At 41.7% G+C, this 22,048-nt stretch overlaps 1 protein-coding gene and 1 non-coding gene across 3 annotated transcripts in view; one reads left to right on the top strand and one right to left on the bottom strand.

Annotated features, from left to right (window-relative positions):
• SNX6 (sorting nexin 6) overlaps positions 1–15,680 on the top strand; it is a 54,503-nt gene extending 38,823 nt beyond the window's left edge. For both annotated transcript variants that reach the window (XM_032621127.1, XM_032621126.1), the window contains 3 exons: positions 8,811–8,970; positions 9,053–9,138; positions 13,984–15,680. In XM_032621127.1, coding sequence (XP_032477018.1) covers positions 8,811–8,970; positions 9,053–9,138; positions 13,984–14,037 — 300 coding nt within the window. In that variant the 3' untranslated portion in view covers positions 14,038–15,680. The remainder of the gene's footprint in view (positions 1–8,810; positions 8,971–9,052; positions 9,139–13,983) is intronic.
• A 3,011-nt stretch (positions 15,681–18,691) lies between these two features.
• Positions 18,692–18,855, bottom strand: LOC116750046. The gene has a single exon (XR_004348790.1). It is a non-coding gene; the product is annotated as a U1 spliceosomal RNA (small nuclear RNA).
• Between the last annotated feature and the right edge of the window lie 3,193 nt (positions 18,856–22,048).

Genomic DNA, 22,048 nt, shown 5'->3' with positions numbered 1-22,048 from the left:
TAGAAATTTTTTTTAATTGAATTTGGTATATTTAGTCAGGTGAAATACCTGCAAAGACAAAAGTAAAACCCCCAAATAACAGTTGTACAGCTAAAGGATTCCTAATTTTGTCTATCTAAGTCCTCTGTTGAGGGTGAGAGAGCCATAAAACAGAGAAGTATGTTTTATTTTAAGGCATCTCAAGTTTCCTTTTGGAAATCTATGTGCAAAACTAAAACTCTTACTAATCAAAAAAAAGTTTAATAAAAACATCTAAAAAGCACTGAAAACTTAGTGGCTCAGATACTCCAAATTCCTTGTTAATTTATGAATTGAGATGTACAGAAAATTCCCATCTAATCATGGGATTGCTGGGTCATATGGTAGTTCTATTTTTAGTTTTTTAAGGAACCTACATACTGCTCTCCATAGTGGCTGTATCAATTACATTCCCACCAATAGTGCAAGAGGGTTCCCTTTTCCCCACACCCTCTCCAGCATTTATTGTTTGTAGATTTTTTGATGATGGCCATTCTGACCAGTATGAGGCGATACCTCATTGTGGTTTTGATTTGCTTTTCTCTAGTGATTAGTGATGTTGAGCATCCTTTCATGTGTTTGTTGGCAATCTGTATATCTTCTTTGGAGAAGTGTCTGTTTAGGTCTTCTGTCCATTTTTGGATTGGGTTTTTTGGGGTTTTTTTGATATTGAGCTGCATGAGCTGCTTGTATATTTTGGAGATTAATCCTTTGTCACTTGCTTCGTTTGCAAATATTTTCTCGCATTCCAGGTGTTGCCTTTTCATCTTGTTGATGGTTTCCTTTGCTGTGCAAAAGCTTTTAAGTTTCATTAGATCCCATTTTTGGTTTTATTCCCATTTCTCTAAGAGGTGGGTCAAAAAGGATCTTGCCGTGATTTATGTCATAGAGTGTTCTGCCTATGTTTTCCTCTAAGAGTTTTATAGTGTCTGGCCTTACATTTAGGTCTTTAATCCATTTTGAGTTTATTTTTGTGTATGGTGTTAGGAAGTGTTCTAATTTCATTGTTTTACCTGTAGCTGTCCAGTTTTCCCAGCACCATTTATTGAAGAGGCTGTCTTTTCACCATTGTATATGTTCTTGCCTTTTTTTGTCGAAGATAAAGTGACCATATGTGAGTGGGTTTATCTCTGGGCTTTCTATCCTGTTCCATTGATCTGTATTTCTGTTTTTGTGCCAGTACCATACTGCCTTGATTACTGTAGCTTTGTGGTATAGTCTGAAGTCAGGGAGCCTGATTCCTCCAGCTCCGTTTTTCTTTCTCAGGATTGCCTTGGCTATTCAGGGTCTTCTGTGTTTCCATACAAATTGTAAAATTTTTTGTTCTACTTCTGTGAAAAATGCCATTGGTAGGTTGATAGGGATTGCATTGAATCTGTAGATTGCTTTGGGTAATATAATCATTTTCATGATGTTGATTCTTCCACTCCCAAGAACGTGGTATATCTCTCCATCTGTTTGTATCGTCCTTGATTTCTTTCATCAGTGTCCTATAGTTTTCTGAGTACAAGTCTTTCACCTCCTTAGGTAGGTTTATTCCTAGGTATTTTATTCTTTTTGTTGCAGTGGTAAATGGGAGTGTTTCCTTAATTTCTCTTCCAGATTTTTCATCATTAGTGTATAGGAATGCAAGAGATTTCTGTGCATTAATTTTGTATCCTGCTACTTTACCAAATTCATTGATTAGTTCTAGTGGTTTTCTGGTAGCATCTTTAGGATTCTCTGTGTATAGTATCATGTCATCTGCAAACAGTAACAGTTTTACTTCTTCTTTTCTGATTTGGATTCCTTTTATTTCTTTTTCTTCTCTGATTGCCGTGCCTAAAACTTCCAAAACTATGTTGAATAATAGAGGTGAGAGTGGGCTCCCTTGTCTTTTTTTTTTTTTTTAAGTGAAATGTGATTTATTTCAATGTTTTTTGTTCTTTTTTTATCTTTGACTGTGTTGGGTCTTCGTTTCTGTGCAAGGGCTTTCTCTAGTTGCGGCAAGCGGGGGGCCACTCTTCATCGCAGTGCACGGGCCTCTCACTATCGTGGCCTCTATTGTTGCGGAGCACAGGCTCCAGACGTGCAGGCTCAGTAGTTGTGGCTCATGGGCCTAGTTGCTCCGCGGCATGTGGGATCTTCCCAAACCAGAGCTCAAACCCATGTCCCCTGCATTGGCAGGCAGACTCTGAACCACTGCACCACCAGGGAAGCCCCAGCTCCCTTGTCTTGTTCCTGATCTTAGAGGAAATGGTTTCAGTTTTTCACCATTGAGAATGATGTTGGCTGTGGGTTTGTCACATATGGCCTTTATTATGTTGAGGTAGGTTCCCTCTATGCCCACTTTCTAGAGAGCTTTTATCGTAAATGAGTGTTGAATTTTGTCGAAAGCTTTTTCTGCATCTGTTAAGATCATATGGTCTTTATCCTTTAATTTGTTACTATGGTGTATCACATTGATTTGCATATATTGAAGAATCCTTGCATTGCTGGGATAAACCCCACTTGATCATGGTGTATGAACCTTTTAATGTGCTGTTGGATTCTGTTTGCTAGTATTTTGTTGAGGATTTTTGCATCTATGTTCATCAGTAACATTGGCCTGTAGGTTTTTTGGTGACATCTTTGGTTTTGGTATCAGGGTGTTTGTGACCTCGTAGAATGAGTTTGGGAGTGTTCCTTTTTCTGCTGTATTTTGGAAGAGTTTGAGAAGGATAGGTGTTAGCTCTTCTCTAAATATTTGATAGAATTCACCTGTGAAGCCATCTGGTCCTGGGCTTTTGTTTGGTGGAAGATTTTTTTTTGGGGTGGAAGATTTTTAATCAGTTTCAGTTTCAGTGCTTGTGATTGTTCTGTTCATATTTTCTATTTCTTCCTGGTTCAGTCTTGGAAGCTTGTACTTTTCTAAGAATTTGTCCATTTCTTCCAGGTTGTCTGTTTTATTGGCATACAGTTGCTTGTAGTAGTCTCTCATGATCCTTTGTATTTCTGCAGTGTCAGTTGTTACTTCTCCTTTTTCATTTCTAACTCTGTTGACTTGAGTCTTCCTTTTTTTCTTGATGAGTCTGGCTAATGGTTTATCAATTTTGTTTATCTTCTCAAAGAACCAGCTTTTAGTTTTATTGATCTTTGCTATTGTTTCCATATCTTTTTCATTTATTTCTTATCTAATCTTTATGAATTCTTTCCTTCTGCTAACTTTGAGGTTTTTTTGTTCTTTTCTCTAATTGCTTTAAGTGTAAGTTTAGGTTGTTTATTTGAGATTTTTCTTGTTTCTTGAGGTAGGATTGTATTGCTATAAATTTCCCTCTTAGAACTGCTTTTGCTGCATCCCATAGGTTTGGGGCCATCATGTTTTCATTGTCATTTGTTTCTAGGCGTTTTTGATTTCTTCAGTGATTTCTTGGTTACTTAGTAGCGTATTGTTTAGCCTCCATGTGTTTGTATTTTTTACAGTTTTTTTCCTGTAATTGAAATCTAGTCTGATAGTGTTGTGGTCAGAAAAGATACTTGATACAATTTCAATTTTCTTTTAGCTGTTTTTCTTTTTCAATTTTCTTAAATTTACCGAGGCTTACCAAAGCTTGATTTTACAGAGTAATTTTACTGCCCCAGAAATCCTGTGTTCCATCTGTTCACTCGCCTTCCTCCTAACCCCTGTTGATTTTTTAATTGCCTTCATAGTTTTGCCTTTTCCAAAATGTCATATAGTTGGGTCTTTTCATTTTGGCTTCTTCACTTAGTAATGTGCATTTAAGTTTCCTCTATGTCTTTTCATGGCTTGATAGCTCATTTCTCTTTAGCACTTAATAACATTCTGTTGCCTTGATACATCAAGTTTATTTATCCACTGACCTACTGAAGGACATCTTGGTTGCTTCTAAGTTTTGGCAATTATCAGTACAGCTGCTGTAAACATCAGTGTGCAGGTTTTTGTGTGAACATAAGTTTTCAACTCCTTTGAGTAATAAATAGCAAGGAGCACAATCACTAGATCGTATGATAAGAGTATGTTTAGTTCTAACTGTCTTCCAAAGTGCCTATATCATTGCATTCTCACCAGCAATGAATGAGAGTTCCTGTTGCTTAACATCCTCACCAGCATTTGGTATTGTCAGAATTGTAGATTTTGGCCATTCTAACAAGGTGTGTAGAGGTATGTTGTTTTAATTTGCATTTCGGTGATGACATTTGATGTGAAGCATCTTTTCACAAGCTTCTTATATGCCACCTCTGTGTCTTCTTTGGTGAGGTGTCTGTCTTGAAAAAAAAGGTCTTTGGCCGATTCTTTACTTTGGTGGTTAAGTTTTAAGAGTTCTTTGTGTATTTTGGACAGCAGTCCTTTTTATCAAATACCTTGTAAAAAATTTTTCTTGGTCTGGTGGCTTGTCTTCTTGACACTGTCTTTTGCTGAGCAGACATATTTTATTTTATTTTCTTCTTTTAATTTTATTTATTTATTTATTTTTGGCTGCGTTGGGTCTTTGTTGCTACGCGTAGGCTTTCTCTAGTTGTGGCAAGTGGGGGCTACTCTTTTTTCTTTTTTTTTTTTTTTGTGGTACGCAGGCCTCTCACTGCCGTGGCCTCTCCCGTTGCAGAGCACAGACCCCAGATGCGCAGGCCCAGTGGCCATGGCTCATGGGCCCAGCTGCTCCGCAGCATGTGGGATCCTCCCAGACCGGGGCACGAACCCGCATCCCCTGCATCGGCAGGTGGACTCTCAACCACTGCGCCACCAGGGAAGCCCCAGGGGGCTACTCTTTGTTGCAGTGCGCAGGCTTCTCATTGCGGTGGCCTCACTTGTTGCAGAACATGAGCTCTAAGTGCGCGGGCTTCAGTAGTTGCAGCACGCAGACTCAGTAGTTGCAGCACGCGGGCCCTAGAGGGCACAGGCTTCAGTATTTGTGGCACATGGGCTCAGTAGTTGTGACACACGGGCTCTAGGGCACGTGGGCTCAGTAGTTGTGGCTCACGGGCTGAAGAGCGCAGGCTCAGCAGTTGTGGCGCACAGGCTTAGTTGCTCTGTGGCATGTGGGATCTTCCCGGACCAGGGCTCGAATCTGTGTCGCCTGCCTTGGCAGGCGGATTCTTAACCACTGTGCCACCAGGGAAGTCCCAGCAATTTTTCATTTTAAAGAAGTCCAACTTATCAATTATTTCTTTCTTGGATCATCCCTTTGGTGTTGTATCTAAAAAGTCATCACCACGTGCAAGGTCATGTGGATTTTCTCCTGTGTTTTGCATTTTACATTTAGGTCTATGATCCATTGAGTTAATTTTCATGAAGGGTGTAAGGGCTGTGTATAAATTCGTTTCTTTGCATGTGGATATCCAGGTTTCCCAGCACCATTTGTTGAAAAGATTATCTTTTCTCCATTGTATTGCTTTTGCTCCTCTGTCAAAAGATCAGTTGGCTGTATTTGTGTGAGTCTAGTGCTGGGCTCTCTATTCTGTTGTCTTGATCTATTTGTCTGTTCTTTGACCAGTACCACACTGTCTAGATTACTGTAGCTTTATAGAAAGGTTTAAAGTAGGTAGTGTCAGTCCTCTGACTTTGTTCTTCTCCTTCACTGTTGTGTTACTCTGTGTCTTTTGCATTTCCACACAAACTTTAGAATCAATTGGTTGATGTCTACAAAATAACTTGCCAGGATTTTGATTGGGATTATGTTGAATCCGTAGATCAATTTGGAAAGAACTGATTTTGACAATATTGAGTCTCCCTATCCATGAACATGGAATATCTCTCCATTTATTTAGTTCTTTGATTTCTTTTATCCGAGTTTTATAGTTTTCCTCAAAAGTTGTACATGCTTTATTAGATTAATACCTAAGTATTTCATTCTCTGGAGTGCTAATTAATGTAAATGGTATTGTGTTTTTAATTTCAAATTTCACTTGTTCATTGCTGGTATACAAGAAAGCAATCTACTTTTGTATACTGATGTTCTCTTGTAAAACTTTATTATACTCATTTATTAATTCCAGGAGTTTTTCTATATAAACAGTCTTGTTATCTGGCATCTGTAAACAAAAGACAGTTTTGTTTCTTCCTTTCAAATCTGTATACTTTTTATTTCTTTTTCTTATTGCATTAGCTAGGACCTACAGTACAATATTGAGAAAGAGTGGTGAGATGGGACATCCGTGCGTTGTTCCTGATATTAGTGGGAAAGCTTCTAGTTTTTCACTATTAAGTATGATGTTAGCTGTAGGTTTTTTGTAGATGTTCTTTATCAAGTTGAGAGTGTTACTTCTATTCCTATTTTGCTGACGAAACAGTTAGTTGATTTTTGACAGAGTGCTAGGACAATATAGTAAGGGAAATAATAGACTTTCAATGAAAGGTACTGGGACAACTGAATGGTCACATGAAAAAGAATAAAGTTGGACCTTCCTCACACCATGGATAGAAAATTTACTCAAAATGGATCAAAGATCTAAATGTAAGAGCTAAAACTATAACATTTTTAGAAGAAAACATAAACATAAATTTTCTTGATTGCCTTAATTAGGCATTGATTTCTTAGCCATAACCAGAAGCATACCAACCAAATAAAAATAATAAATTAGACTTTATTAAAATTTTAAAAACTTTTGTTTAAAGTTTTTTGTATCAAAAACACTATCGAGGGCTTCCCTGGTGACGCAGTGGTTGACAGTCCGCCTGCCGATGCAGGGGACACGGGTTCGTGCCCCAGTCTGGGATGATCCCACATGCCGCAGAGCAGCTAGGCCCGTGAGCCATAGCTGCTGAGCCTGCGCGTCCAGAGCCTGTGCTCCACAATGGGAGAGGCCACAACAGTGAGAGGCCCGCATACCGCAAAAAAATAAAAAACACTATCGAGAAAAATATAAAAACCCACAGACCAGGAGAAAATATCGGGTTGACCAGAAAGTTCATTCTGGCTTTTGCATAAGATGTTACAAACAAACTTTCTGACCAACCCAATATTTGGAAATTATGTAAGTCCCTAATAAGCGACTGGTATTCAGAATATATAAAGAACTCTTATAACAGTAAAAAGACAGAGAGTCCAATTTAAAAAGTGGGCAAAAGACAAAAAAGATATACAAATGGCCAATAAATACATAAAAAGATGCTCAACATCTTTAGCCCTCAGGGAAATGCACATTAAAACCACAGTGCTATATCACTTCACACCTACTAGGTGGCTGTAATCAAAAAGACATAACAGTATTGACAAGGATGTGGAGAAATTGGACCCCTCATATAGTTTTGGTGGGAAAATGTAAAATGGTGCGGTCACTTTGGAAATAGTCTGGCAGTTTCTCAAAAGATTCAACATAGAGCTACAAGGTGACCCAGTAATTCCACTCCTAAGTAATGAGATACGAAAGAGAAATGAAATGTGAAAACATGTCCACACAAAAACTTGTACATACATGTTCATAACAGCATTATTATGAAATAGCCAAAAAGTGGAAACAAAGCAAATGTCTGTCAGCTAACGAATGGATAAATCAACGTGCTATGTCCATACAATGAAATATGAGTTAGCAATAAAAGGAGTGAAGTACTGATTCCTGCTATAAAACGGATGAACTTGAAACTTTATGCTAAGTGAAAAAGCCAGACACGGGAATTCCCTGGCGATCCGGTGTTTAGGACTGTATACTTTCACTGCTGAGAGCCCAGGTTCAATCCCTGGTCAGGGAACTAAGATTCCACAAGCCGCAGCACAGCCAAAAAGGGAAAAAAAAAAAAAAAAAAAGGCCAGATACAAAAGGCCACATATTATATGATTCCTTTTTAAAATATTTTATTTATTCATTTGGCTGCGAAGGGTCTTAGTTGTGGCAGGCAGGCTCCTTAGTTGCGGCAGGCGGGAGCCTTAGTTGTGGCATGCACGTGGGATCTAGTTCCCTGACCAGGGATCGAACCCGGGCCTCCAGCATTGGGAGTGTGGAGTCTTATCCACTGCGCCACCAGGGAAGTCCCTGATTCCTTTTTTTTTTTTTTCGTGGTACGCGGGCCTCTCACTGTTGTGGCCTCTCCCGTTGCGGAGCACAGGCTCCGGACACGCAGGCTCAGCGGCCATGGCTCACGGGCCCAGCCGCTCCGCGGCACGTGGGATCTTCCCAGACCGGGGCACGAACCAGTGTCCCCTGCATCAGCAGGCGGACTCTCAACCACTGCACCACCAGGGAAACCCCCTGACTCCTTTTTTAATGAAATGTCCAAAATAGACAAATCTGTAGAGACAGAAAGCAGATTAATGGTTGTCCATGGCTGAAGGTGGGGGTTGTGGAAGGAAATGGAGAGTGACTGCTAAAGGACCTGGTTTCTTTTTGGGTGGCGAAAATGTTCTAAAATTGAGGCTAGTGATGGTTACACAACTCTCTGAGCATACTACAAACCATTGAATCGTGCACTTATATGAGTGAGTTAGGAACTCCCCTGGTGGCACAGTTATTAAGACTCTGAGCTCCCAATGCAGGGGGCCCAGGTTTGATCCCTGGTCAGGGAACTAGATCCCATATGCATGCCACAGCTAAGAGTTCACATGCCACAACTAAGGAGCTGGCGAGCCGCAACTAAGGAGCCCACATGCTGCAACTAAGATCTGGCACAACCAAATAAATATATAAATTTTAAAAATAAGTAAGTGAGTGAGTTATGTGGTGATATGAATTATATCTCAATAAAGCTGTTACTAAAAAAATTTAGAAGAATGACATGTGGCATTCACTGTGTGTTAGCTCTGGTGATGGGGGTGGCAGTGGCTGAGGGCAGCTACTAGAAACATGCAGCATATATTATCGTGAAGCATTCTGTTTTATAGGATCTCCTGTATCGAAGATCTAGGTCACTAGTGGATTATGAAAATGCTAATAAAGCACTGGATAAAGCAAGAGCAAAAAATAAAGATGTTCTGCAGGCTGAAACATCCCAACAGTTATGTTGTCAGAAATTTGAAAAAATATCTGAATCTGCAAAACAAGGTACTCTTACATTAACCTTTAATCATAAGGTATGGTTTGGACTATTATATAAATAGTTAATCCTAATTTATTTTGTTCACAGAGCTTATAGATTTTAAGACAAGAAGAGTTGCTGCATTCAGAAAAAATTTAGTGGAACTGGCAGAGTTAGAACTGAAGCATGCAAAGGTAGTATCATATTAAAGATTTAATAATTTAAGTGACATAATTTACAAATGAGTCAGTTATGAAACTTTATACTAATTTAAAAAATAGAGAATCTTAGAATTGAGAGGGAGTTTAAAGGTTATCTAACTTAAACTAGAAAAATATCTATAATGTCTCTAATGGTCAGCTTTGCAAGACTCTAGTACCTAATATGGAAAAACAGTATCATTTTTTGACTAGTTGTTAAAAAAAAATCTTACTTAATAAAAACATCACTTAAAATTTTATTTAACATTTGCCATCTTCAAAGGGACTGAAAATTTTAAATGTATTCAAAATTCCCCAAACTATAAATATTAAAGGAATTTTTAAAAACTTTTATGTTATTTCGTGATAAATTTATACCATTTATAAGTATAAAGGTATTAAAGCTTAAAACTACACTGAGATTTTTGGTATACTCTATAATGAGCACGAATTTACTTCTGTGTAACTTTGACATAAGTTTAATTCCTCTTTCACAGTTTACCCTTCAGATATTTAAATCCTTCATATTCTCTATATATCTTCTCTTCTCCATGCCAGACATCCTTTGGCTAAATATTTTTCATCCCATACACCTCAACAAGATTTTTATTGTATTATTGCCCTACTGTCATTACTCTTTTAAAATATTATACCTGAAAATGGAAACACATTTACATACATAGAATGATTATTCACATTTCTTCCTACAGCATGTTTTATTCTATTTTTTTTAACTTATTTTTTATTGAAGTATAGTTGATTTACAATGTGTTGGTTTCGGGTGTACAGCAGAGTGATTCAGTTATACATATATATGTATATATTCTTTTTCAGATTCTTTTCCCATAGAGGTTATTACAGAATATTGAGTATAGTTCCCTGTGCTATACAGTAGGTCCTTGTTGTTTATCTGTTTTATATATAGTAGTGTGTATGTTACTCCCAAATTCCTAATTTATCCCTCCCCTCCAAGCATGTTTTATATGTATAAGATACGGTTTTTTTTAACTGCCATATTGCACCAGCTTGATTTGGCTATAATCACACTTTTTTTCTCTCTTTCTAAGTCGCTTCTTGAACCTCCGCCCTGTGGTTATGTGTTTAATTTTTTTAGTAATTATTTTCATTTTTGTGGTAAAAAACACATAACATAAAATTTACCATCTTAACGATTTTTAAGTGTACAGTTAAGTAGTATTAAGTATATTCATGTTGTTGTACAATGGCTCTCTAGAACTTTTTCATTTATTGAGCACTTATTTTAAAAATGTAATTGCAGGCCACGTGTATGTCTGTTAGATTTAAGCTTGCTCGTCTTAGCCCAGCGCATTGAGATATTTTGGAAACTTGGGTTTGATCATATAGTATTTGACTATTATACTAGTTTATCCTGTCAAGTGATGGACATTTGTAATTTGTATGAACTCCCTTTTATGTCTTCATCTAAGTTTTGATTTAAAAAGTTGATCAGGATTAAAGGAATCACTATTTGTTTACCTACCTTTTGAAAGTAAGTGGCACCAAAAAAAATTTAGTTCCTTTCTTTCTATACTAATTGATATTAACTTATTAATTAATATTCTTTGGTTATAGTTATTTGGATAGTTAGGAATTCATTTATACTATTATCAACAATTATTTTTCCCATTTTATCTGTGAAGGACATGAGTATCAAGTTACTTATTAAAATCAAGATATACGTTGTCTGATTTTCTGAGCTAATAACCCTGTCAGAAGAAAATGTATGGACCTCCCTGGTGGTCCAGTGGTTAAGACTCTGCATTTCGCCTGCAGGAGGCGTGGGTTCGATCCCTGGTCGGGGAACTAAGATCCTGCGTGCCATGCATTGTGGCCCAAAAAAAAAGAAAATGTTTTGATAAGCCTGGCATAATTTATTCTTATTGAGCCTGTGTTGTTTTCCAGTGTTCACTGTTTTTGTTCTTTTTAAAGAGTTTATAAACTATCAAGGATTTTGTTACAGATTAAGGAGGGGTTGACAAACTACAGCCTATTCTGTACAGCCTGTGAGCCAGGAATGGCATTCATATTTTTAAATGATTATAAAAAGATCAAAAGAATAATATTTCATGACGTGATAATTGTATGAAACTCAAATTTAACCTATTAAGGTTTATTGGAATACAGCCAAGCATATTCGCTTAAGCTTATTCACTTACGCTTTGTCTATGATTGCTTTCATGCTACTACAGCAAAGTTGAGTAGTTGAAACAGAGACCAAATGTCTCTCAAAGTCTAAAATGTTTACTGTTTAATAACCCTTTACAAAAAAACTTTGCTGACCCTGCTTTAGATTGATGTCAGCCTCTGGTTTCCAGATTCTGTACTTTTTCAAATTCTTCCCGAAATGTGTTCTCTGTGTTCAAATTTCTGATAGCGCTTCTAGTCCAGTGGTTCTTAACTGGTGGTGATTTTGCCCCCCAGGAGACATTTAGCAATTTCTGGAGACATTTGTGGTTGTCGCATCTGGGGGTGGGGGGGTCACTGCTGGTGTGTAGTGGAGGCCAGGAGTGCTGCTCAGCATCCCACGATACACGGACAGCCCCCACGAGGAGGGATCACACAGCCCAAATGTCGGGAGTGCTGAGGTTGGGCAACTCTACACTGTTGTCTGAGGTTTCTTAATGACTTTGTAGATCTGAACAAAGTCTCATTTTGGTCCCAGGATCCACATAAATTATTCCAAAAAGAGTAGATAATAGTTAAATGTACAACAAGATGGTTTGAAACTACTTTGGATTTTATTTATTGTAACTGGTATATATGTCTTTGCCACATAATTAAAATCTAGTTAACTAGGTAGTTAGGTCACTTTTGTGTCCTTGAAAATAGGCTCAGATTCTTTATTAAAGAAGTAAAAAATGTGTGATATGGGCAGTTAAAAAAAAAAAGTGATGAGCCAACTGTGAGCGTGTGATGTGAGTCCCTGTGTACCCCATTGTAGTTGCAGAGTTAGGTCCACCTTTGGCAGGTGTCAGCCTGCAGAATGTGCATCCTGTGACTCAGCGGTCCCACTTGAGGAATATACCTGTAGGAAGTATATCTAAGAAGGTAATTTCAGAACTATAGACAGGCTCAAAGTCATTTGTCACAGTTCTGTTCTTATACTGGCCAAAAATTGACAGTAACTTGAACACCTAAAAATGTTTAATGTTTATTTTTCACTTAATTTTAGATTTTCAGGAACATTGCAAGGAAAGTACAAAGAATTCCTGGATACTCTTCACCCAGATTCCCCAAATGTGCATATTATCGCATCTGCTTTGTCCTTTTCCCTCCCTTCCTCCCCGTTTCTCTTCACACACACACACACACACACACTGTCACACACACCCCTATACACACCTGTTTTTGTCTTAAACCATATGAGTAAGCTGCAGATATGATGCTTCTCTCTTTTATACATTTAAGTGTGAATTTCCTAAAATCAAGTAATTAAGTACTCAGTACAGTTATAAAGTTGAGGAAATTAATATCAACATAATTCTGTTATCTAATCCGGAGGCCTTTATTCATATTTCCCCAGCTGTCCCAATAATGTCCTTAATGGCAAAAGGAAATTCAAAAGAATGTGTTGCATTCAGTGCACGTGTCTTCTTAGACTTCTGTAATTTGGAAAAGTTGCTGAATCTTTGTATTTCATAACATTGGACACTGTTAAAGCACAGGCCTATAGAATGCCCCTCACTTTGGGTTTGTCTAATTAGTGGGTTTAGGTTGTGCACTTTGGACAGGAATTCCACCCAGAAGTGATGTCAGATCTTCTTGGTGCATCACACAGGAGGAGGCACATGCTGTTGATCAGTTGCCTTACTGGCAATGTACAACTTTGATCATTTGCTTAAAGTGATGTCTGCAGGCTTCACAGTGGCAAAGTTGATATTTTATACTTTGGATTAAGAAGTATTCTGTGGGGAGGTACCCGAGACTGTTAAATACCCCATCACTTAACCAGCACCGACCAATAAAACTTTGTGCCATGGCGGGAATATTCTGTAATGAGGAAGTCTGGGTTCTGTCCAGTGTGGTTGGCACTAGTCATGTGTGGCTATTGAAGACTTGAAATGTGGGTAATGCAACTGAGGAACTTTTATTTAATTTTAATTAACAGATTTCCATTATGCAGCTGCACATAGCTGATGGCTACAGTACTGGCATTTTAGTCCCGTACTGCTTTTGGCATCCGTTCATGATTTTTGCTTGAGTCAGTTTATGATGATGATGATCGCCAAATGGTCATTTTCTAATTCCATCATTCTTTATACATTTTAGTTGACTTTCTACTCTAAGGAGGAGGTTTTCCTTCATTCCTGTTTATATATTAATGTAATCTAAATATACTTAAATTTGCCTTTATATGTCTCTAAATGTGGGTGCCAGTTCACATGTTTTACAAATGGACATTTAGGTATGAATTTTATAGAATACTTCTGTATGTAATCTTACTGTTTTTATAAAAAGTGCTATAAATCTAATGCTATATTTTAATGGCTAAAGGAATGTGATGAGAACCTGTCTTACAATCAGAACATAGTGGTTTAATCTGCATACAAAGGGCATATTTTATAACCCTCACTAGAGCATGCCAAATATTAATATTGGTCTAAACGGAAATTTACTGAACAATCTGGTATGTGGAAAATACTGTGCATGGAACAAATTCTGTAATTTTATGTCTTTAAACCTTTATTTGTGTATAATAAATGACTTTTCAAAATTCTGGTATCTTAAATGTAAAGATACGTGATTTCTAATACTGTATATTTTCAGTAAGAGTCTTTCACACTGTTTGAACTTCATTTATTTTCCCTCCCTTTTTAGGGTAACCTACAGTTGCTGCAGAACTGCCTGGCAGTGTTAAATGGAGACACATAAGCCACACTCTGCCTTCCAGTTAAAAAGGGCTGCCTTCCGTCAGATTTTATTTTTTTTCTTAATGATGCTAGACATTTACTGCTCACTGGAAACAAAAGAAACAGCTGACAAAGTGCATCTACTCTCCCTTTTTCTGAGAAACAGTGGCGCGGTGCCGCCCTCGGGTGCTGTGGGCTGCATGATGGGACCTGCGCGCCTGCGCCCGCGCCGCGGACAGTTGATGATCATCGCGCCCTCCTCTTCAGAAGCCCAAAGTACTGCCTTTTTTAAAGTAGCCTCTAGAACTGTGCTTATTTTATGAATAGTATTCCTATGGCTGCTAATCTTATTTACTTTTAAGTAATTTCTGAAGTTTAACCCTTTCAGAATACATTGTGTAAACAAGATAAGGATTGCCGTTACCTTTTTTTGAATTTTGTTTTAAAAAAACATTGTACACCACCTTAGTTCTTGTATCCTGGTAAAGCATCTTAATGAGACTTATTTTTAATTAATGAACGTTTCTTAGAAGTTTTGAGACAGACTTTACGTAATCTTTATAAGTATGATTTCTGAAGAAAAGCAAATGCATTAGTATGTTTGCCTTAAACTTGTAGACTAAACGAACTATTGTCAAATAAACAGTGATAACAGTAATAGTTTTTAACTCTGGTCACTCTAAAATTTGGAGTAGCTATAATCTACTCCTATATTATGCTTTTACAATGCAGGTCTTAGTTTTTCTTTTTTCTTATTTCTTTTAAAATGGCATATCGAACCAAGTTCACCACTTTACAAAAGAATGAACTGCTTCTCTGTGTGCTTTTAGTACTTCATATAAGATGGAATTGGGCAGAGACAGGTTAGAGACAGCTGTTTCTGAAACAGGAACAGAGTATGGTCTGTTGTGCTTTCCAGGATTCCACCCCTAGTTCAGCTAATTAACCGTGCAACATACACCAGTGTATAGACTGGTATGTAGAGAGAAAGAGGAGTGCTATAGGGAGCAGCACTTGTCAGTGGGGAAAAAGTTGGAATATTTGGAAAAAAAAGTTGCAGTACAAAAAGGATACTGTCAGTAGCTACATTACAGATATTTGGCCTTTCTAATGTGAACGAACATTGTTATTTCTAGTTTAAAATTAGATTGCGTGGTTGGATTTTTCCACACTCTCTAAGTTGTTTCCCATGTGGAAACCACAGGCATCTGAGTTGGTCACCCTTCCACCGCGTTCCTAGTTTGTTTTCCCAAACCGTTTTTAAGAACACCTACCTGGTTCTCAGGACTAGTCGCCATGATTCCAGCCTTTTCTGCTGCATGGCTCTTGCCTCACTGGTGTGCTGGGTCAGTGTTTCTCTCTTATTGACGTTCCTCAGTGTGTTTGAACTGTTGATGTTTGTGTTGCCTGAGAGATTGTTTTGTCCTCCATGTCCCCTTCACTGGTGAGAATATGCCCCTGCGATGCCCACCAGTGGGTGAACGTGGGGTGGAGGGCCGTAGCTTCTGGATTCAGGAACAGTCCCTTCAGTGGCTGCCCTTGTGGCCTCAGACCACAAGGTTCACTCGACCTGTCTGCCTGTTTCTCTACCATAAAAGACAATTATTGACCTACCTCACAGGGGTGTTGTGAGGATTAATAAATGTTGGTACAGTGCTTTGGAAATGTGAAGATGCTGCGTAAATGCTAAAAAAATAGCAAGTTCAGAGCAAAAAGCTACACAAGTTTTCACACATATCCGTCAGCTAATGTGTTTCTACCGAGGTGGCCTTTTTCTGGGAAAGAAGTACAGTGGAAAGTACATCCCTTGGCCCTTTGGTTTACTGACGGGGTGGGCGTAGACAGGAAGCAGCACTTGTGGGCTGCACATGAGTGTGGGGAGGTGAGGGGTGCTTACTAAACACATGTATTAATGAGTTGATGACTGTCCGAGGGTCTTCTCACTAACAAAACGTACAGAGAAGGGAAAGAATGTATGTTACTCCGTCGAGGTCATACGGGAGAGGTTTACTTTGTAGGTCCAGAACAATTGAAAGGTTTATTCCATAGCTCACTGCTAGTCCCTGATAAAAGCAGCCAGCGCTGGTGGGTTGTGGCATTCATAAAACGTCTTAACCATCTCCTGCCTGAGGGCCGCAAAAGGTGCGACGGGAAGACGCCTAGTGGCAGAGACAAGGCAGCAAGGGGCAGTCTGGGGTTTCCCTCGGATGATGCTTTATGCTCTGCAACCCCGGCTGTGGGAATAGCCTGGGGAGTCAACGTTGGTTGCAACGTTGGTTGCGGTGGGAAGCAAGGGACTGAGGGATTCGGAGTTTATGCGGTGAGAGTGGAGGGTGGCAGGAGAGGAAATTTGTGAGAAAAAAAGTGTGTCAAGCCTAGCTGTATGTCAGTGAGGCACCAACCGGGTGAAAAAAGTGTATACAATATTATTAATGTTCCGTAGTAAAACTATGTTAAGTTGAGGTCAAAATGATGTTTCTCTTCCGCTGGGGAGGCGGGGGTGGGGTTCAAAAGGAAAACTGCTGAGAAGCGCATAGCTATTCAATACTGTCAAAATGAGAAGTGAGGGGGCTTCCCCGGTGGCGCGGTGGTTGAGAGTCCGCCTGCCGATGCAGGGGACGCGGGTTCGTGCCCCGCTCCGGGAAGATCCCACATGCCGCGGACCGGCTGAGCCCGTGAGCCATGGCTGCTGAGCCTGCGCGTCCGGAGCCTGTGCTCCGCAACGGGAGAGGCCACAGCAGTGAGAGGCCCGCGTACCGCAAAAAAAAAAAAAAAAAGAGAAGTGAGGGTCTTCCCTGCTGGCGCAGTGGTTAGGAATTCGCCAACCAATGCGGGGGACACGGGTTCGAGGCCTGGACCGGGAAGCTCGCACCTGCTGCGGAGCAACTAAGCCCGAGCACCACAACTACGGAGCCCGCGCGCCTAGAGCCGGTGCTGCCCAACAAGAGAAGCCACCGCAGAGCGAAGCCCCCCCTCGCCGCAACTAGAGAAAGCCCGGGTGCAGCAGCGAAGACCCGACGCAGCCAAAAATAAATGAATTTATGAAATATAAAATAGTAAGTGAAATTCCGTGTTTCGCTGCTGCTGGATAGAAGAGTATCAGTTTCAGTTTCAGCTCACCAACCCTCGGCTAGTACATATCCGGTGACATTATAGAACGAGCGGAGCCTGGGTTCGAGCCCTGGTCGGGGAAGACCCCACGTGCCACGGAGCAACTAAGCCCGTGCGCCGTAACGACTGAGCCTGCGCTCTGGAGCCCATGGGCCTAGAGCCCATGCTCCGCAACACGAGAAACCACTGCAATGAGGAGCCCCCGCTCCTCACAACTAGAGAAGGCTTGCGCGCAACAACGAAGACCCAACGCAGCGAAAAAATAACAAATATCTATAAACTAAGTTTTATAGATTAGATACGTACAGGAAACTGGTGGTTGCCAAGGGTGGAGACGGTGGGAGGTTGCTAAAATTTGGGGTAGGGCATGTGAAAAGGTACAAATCTCACACATAAGTCATGAGGACATACTACACAGGATGATAACTAAGATTAAAAAATAAATTAAAAAAATAAACCTACAGAACGCAGAGGGGAGCACAAACGCAATCCCCCCCCTGCCACAAAGCATGCAGTTCCGTTTCTCACACTTGGGGAAATCACAATGGTCAACATCCGCAGAACGATGAATAAGCTTCGCTCTGGGTGTGACCACTCGTACCCTCGAGTCAAAGCGAAAACTTGCTGAGAAAGTCTGGGTTCTGTTTTTACGCCTGAGATCAGTAACCTTTACACGTATGTGTGTATGCGTATATATATTTGTATGTATGGGTCTTATGACCATGCCCGTCGGCTAGGCGCCACCCTAGTTTCCCGACCGGAAGCTGACAACAGGCCTACGGTAGCGGTAACCACTGCGTCGTCCGGAAACATCGTGTTTGTTTCATTTTATCCCTTAACACTAGGCGCTCCTCAACCTTGTCTCAGTTTCCAATGTACAGCTTCAGATGGTCCTCCATTGGACGTTACTCCCAGATACCGCATTAAATGTTCTACACACTAAATCCTCCTGACTCAGCTACCTTACGTAAATATGTAGTGTTTCGTATCCGGGAGTAGTTCCGTACTCCCCGCAAACTTTTCCAAACTCCGTTCCCGATAACGGCGAGTGTTCCTGTCCTAGAGAAAGTAGAATTATTACTGTACTTTCCCGATTTTAGAAGGGGGGCATAACGACGTTTCCTCTTGCTCACGTGACTTCCTTAGTGTAAGCAGCTGTTTTCGCTCGCATTACCGCAAACAGTAGTACGTACTGCCCTACCATTTTGACTTCCTTCGCGACTCACTTCTTCACTACCGTACACGGCGGCTCCAACTGCTTCTGAGAAACCCCAATAAACATGAAAGGCATGAACGACAAAAAAAAAAAAAAGAAAACGGAGGTTGTCGTAAGCCAAAGAAACAGACTGTCTCGCTCCACTTGACTATACGGCTCTGCACACTGCAGCTTCCCTGCAACCTTACAGCGAACAACTGCTGCGTAGCAAGACAACTCGCAGAGCTCACAGCCGCGCACAAACACTGCGCTAAACCCACAAATACGACAGACCGCGAGCGCACGAAAAAACGGACTTTCTCGTTTCCCCCGAGTAGACAAAATTCTACTGTTGAACCAACACAAACACCAGGGGAAAGCGCGAACGCAGTCCCCCACTACCACAAATTATGCAGTCGAGTTTCCCACATTTGGGGAAATCGCAGGGGTCAGCACATCCGGAGTGCAATGGATAAGCCTCGCCCTGGGAAAACCACCTTCGTGATCATGGTATCTCCCCTGCCAGGTAAGTATGAGTTGCGGCTCGCGCCTCGTCCCACACCCTCGCGATCGCCCACCTCTTCACGCACGCTCACTTCCCTCACGCCCTCTCCGCGCCCTCCGCCCTTGCATGCCCCTCGCTCCGGGCTCGCCCACCTCGGGAACAACCTCGCGAGTCCTCGGCTGTCCACACGCAGGACGCGGTAGCCCAGCCGGAGCGGGACCAGCAGCCTCTGCGCGCCCCCTATCTGCATACGCCACGCCCCTCTCCGGAAGTCCCGCGCCTCTCAGCTTTCCCCAAGCCGGCTGAGGACAGCGGGGAGAACGCCGGAGGGATCTGCTCAGAGCCTTCGACTTAAAATGAACATTAGGTTCTTGTTTAAAGTTACATTGAGGGGTTTCACTTTTCGCACCGTCTATGTCTAACCTTTTCCCCATTGGGAAATCGCTATGTTTGGGGGCACTTAGCCCTCAGGCGGCTTTCTAGTCTGTTACTTTCTCTTTGGCTTGTGTGGCCTCGAGGAGCTTAGGGCAGGTTTCCTTGACCTCCAGGTTTCTCTAGATAGGACCCAGGCGGAGTGGGACCAGCAGCCTCTGTGCGCCTCCTCATCTACACCCGCCACGCCCCTGCCGGGACCTTTTCGGCGTCCCGTTCTTTCCCGCGGGAGATACGGAACTACTAATTCCCGACCGAGATGCGCCGGTGTCTCCGGAGGGAGGGCGTGGGCGAGCGGCGACGAATCGGGACCTGGAGGGGGGACCCGGGAAGACAGGAGCTCGCGGCGCCCGGCGCCCTGCAGTTCAGGAGCAGGTCGGAGCTCGGGTGTGGTCTCACCTTCCTTTCAGTGAAAATGACACGGAACACAATGTCAATCAAATGTTAAATGGTAAGATCAGAGTTTCGTCATCAGTTTAACATGAAATTGTTTGAGTCCTCATCCATGATCTTTCGTTCAGATTATGCAGTAATCGAATCCTGCAACAGCAAAGAAAAACGAACAGAGACTATCAGGGCAAAGCGTTCCCGCAAGGGGTAGATGTGTGGGCCGGGAACGGGTGTTGAATGGTTTCCGAAAATCGAATGCACGGAATTGTCACGTTTTCGTCCTGAGGGACTAGGCTGCCTCTTTCAGCCGCCCGGCTTTGTCTTTTCCTCTTCCATACGTGAAGATTCTTTCTCGAGATCAAGTGGATCCTCCCCAGACGTGAACAAAACGATTCAAGTATTGTGTGTCGACTTCCAGTGGACCTTGTGCTGCATTATACTACTGTGGTCGGTGCTACGGAGCAAAGCGAGGCTAGACACAGGACTGGAGACTATAGGGTCAGGGAAGGCTTCCTGAGGTCCTAACTGCGAAAAGATCAGAGCAAACGTATTGTAGCACCCTTTTTTCTTTTTCTTTTTTTCTTTTTTGGCTGCGCCGTGGGGCATGAGGGATCTTAAGTTCCCCAACCAGGGATGGAACCCACGCCCAGCTGCAGTGGAAGCGGGGAGGCTTAACCACACCACTGGACCGCCAGGGAAGTCCCAAGCACCCATTTTTGATTACTGGCTGTCTCAGGAAGTTTCCTTTCTTAGTGTGTGTTTCCTAAAAATAGAGCATTTTCTTATCTAAACCCAGGATAATTATAAAAATCAAGAAATTAGCATGGATGCAATATTATTATTTACTCTATAAACATTACTCCATTTCTATCAATTGTCTCAGGAATGTCCTTCATAGCAAAGGAAAATTCAGCATCACACGTTGCATTCTGTATCCTGTCTCTTTAACCAATTTTAATCTGAAATAATCCCCAGGCCCATCGTTTTATTTCATTATGCAGGCATTTTTGAAAATTACAGGCCAGTTATTTTGTAGAATAGCCTTGGTTTTTAGGTTGTCCTGTATTTCCTCATAATTACATTCAAGTGTGCTTTTTTTTTTTTTTTCTTTTTTGCGGTACGCGGGCCTCTCACTGTTGTGGCCTCTCCCGCTGCGGAGCACAGGCTCCGGACGCGCAGGCCCAGCAGCCATGGCTCACGCACCCAGCCGCTCCGGGCATGTGGGATCCTCCTGGACCGGGGCACGAACCCGTGTCCCCTGCATCGGCAGGCGGACTCTCAACCACTGCGCCACCAGGGAAGCCCCTCGAGTGTGCATTTTTGACACGTAGACGACATAAATGGTACTGTATCTGTTTACATGTTGACTTATGTCCCTCCCCCTCCCCCCAAAAAATGCTGAAATCCTAACCCCTGGTACCCATGAATGCGACCTTATTTGGAAATAGAATCTTTGCACATACAATCAAGTTAAGGTGAGGTCAGTAGAGTGGGCCCTAATCCAATATGAATATTGTCCTTGTAAGAGGAAAATGCCATGTAAGGACAGAGACACGTAGGGATAACGCCATGTGATGACAAAGCACAGATTGGACTGATGTAGCTGCAAGTTAAGGATCGACTGTCACCACTAGAAGCGAGGAAGAAGCAAGGAAAGATTCTACCCAGACTCTCAGCGGGAGCATGGCCCTGCTGACTCCTTGAGTTTGGACTTGTAGCTTCCAGAACTGTGAGAGAATAAATTTCTGTTGTTTGAAACCACCCAGATTGTGGTACGTTATTATGACAGCCCTATCAAATTAATCCAGTGTCCTCCTCTGGGCATCACACTGCAGGCACGTGAAGTCAGTTTGTTCAGTTATTGGTGGTGTTAGTGTTCAGTTATTGGTTAAGGTGGTGTATCAGTTATCCAGTGCCGTGTAACAAACTACCCTAAAACTTAGTGATTTAAAATAGTGACCATGATATTTGCTCACCATTCTTTGCGTCAGCAACCGCAGCTGGGCTGAGCCGGGCAGTTCTGCGGCTCTGATGTAGGACCACTCGTGCAGCTGCAGTCAGCTTGTGGGACAGTGGGGCGGGTCAGTCTGAGGGCCCTCAGTTGACATGATTCATCTTCACTCCTGTAATTTCATCGTCCAATAGGCTAAGTCAGGCTTCTTCTCATGGTGGTCTCAGGACAGCAAGTGAGAGCGACTCCCAACGAGCAACTGTTTTTCAGTCTTCTGCTCCCATCGCATTTACTGATGTTCCATTAGCCAAAGCAAGTCACGTAGCCAAGCCCAGAGTCAACATGGGAGGGTGCTGCAGAAGAACGTGGTACCGGGGCCAGTATTGTAACCCTCTGCCACTGGGGGTGCTCACCAGGTCTGCCCCTTGTAATTATTAAGTAATTTGTGT

This window comes from Phocoena sinus, chromosome 2 (assembly GCF_008692025.1).
Source record: "Phocoena sinus isolate mPhoSin1 chromosome 2, mPhoSin1.pri, whole genome shotgun sequence".
NCBI lineage: Eukaryota > Metazoa > Chordata > Mammalia > Artiodactyla > Phocoenidae > Phocoena > Phocoena sinus.
The sequence above is the reverse complement of the archived record's forward strand: the minus strand, read 5'-3'. Positions and strand labels throughout refer to the sequence as shown.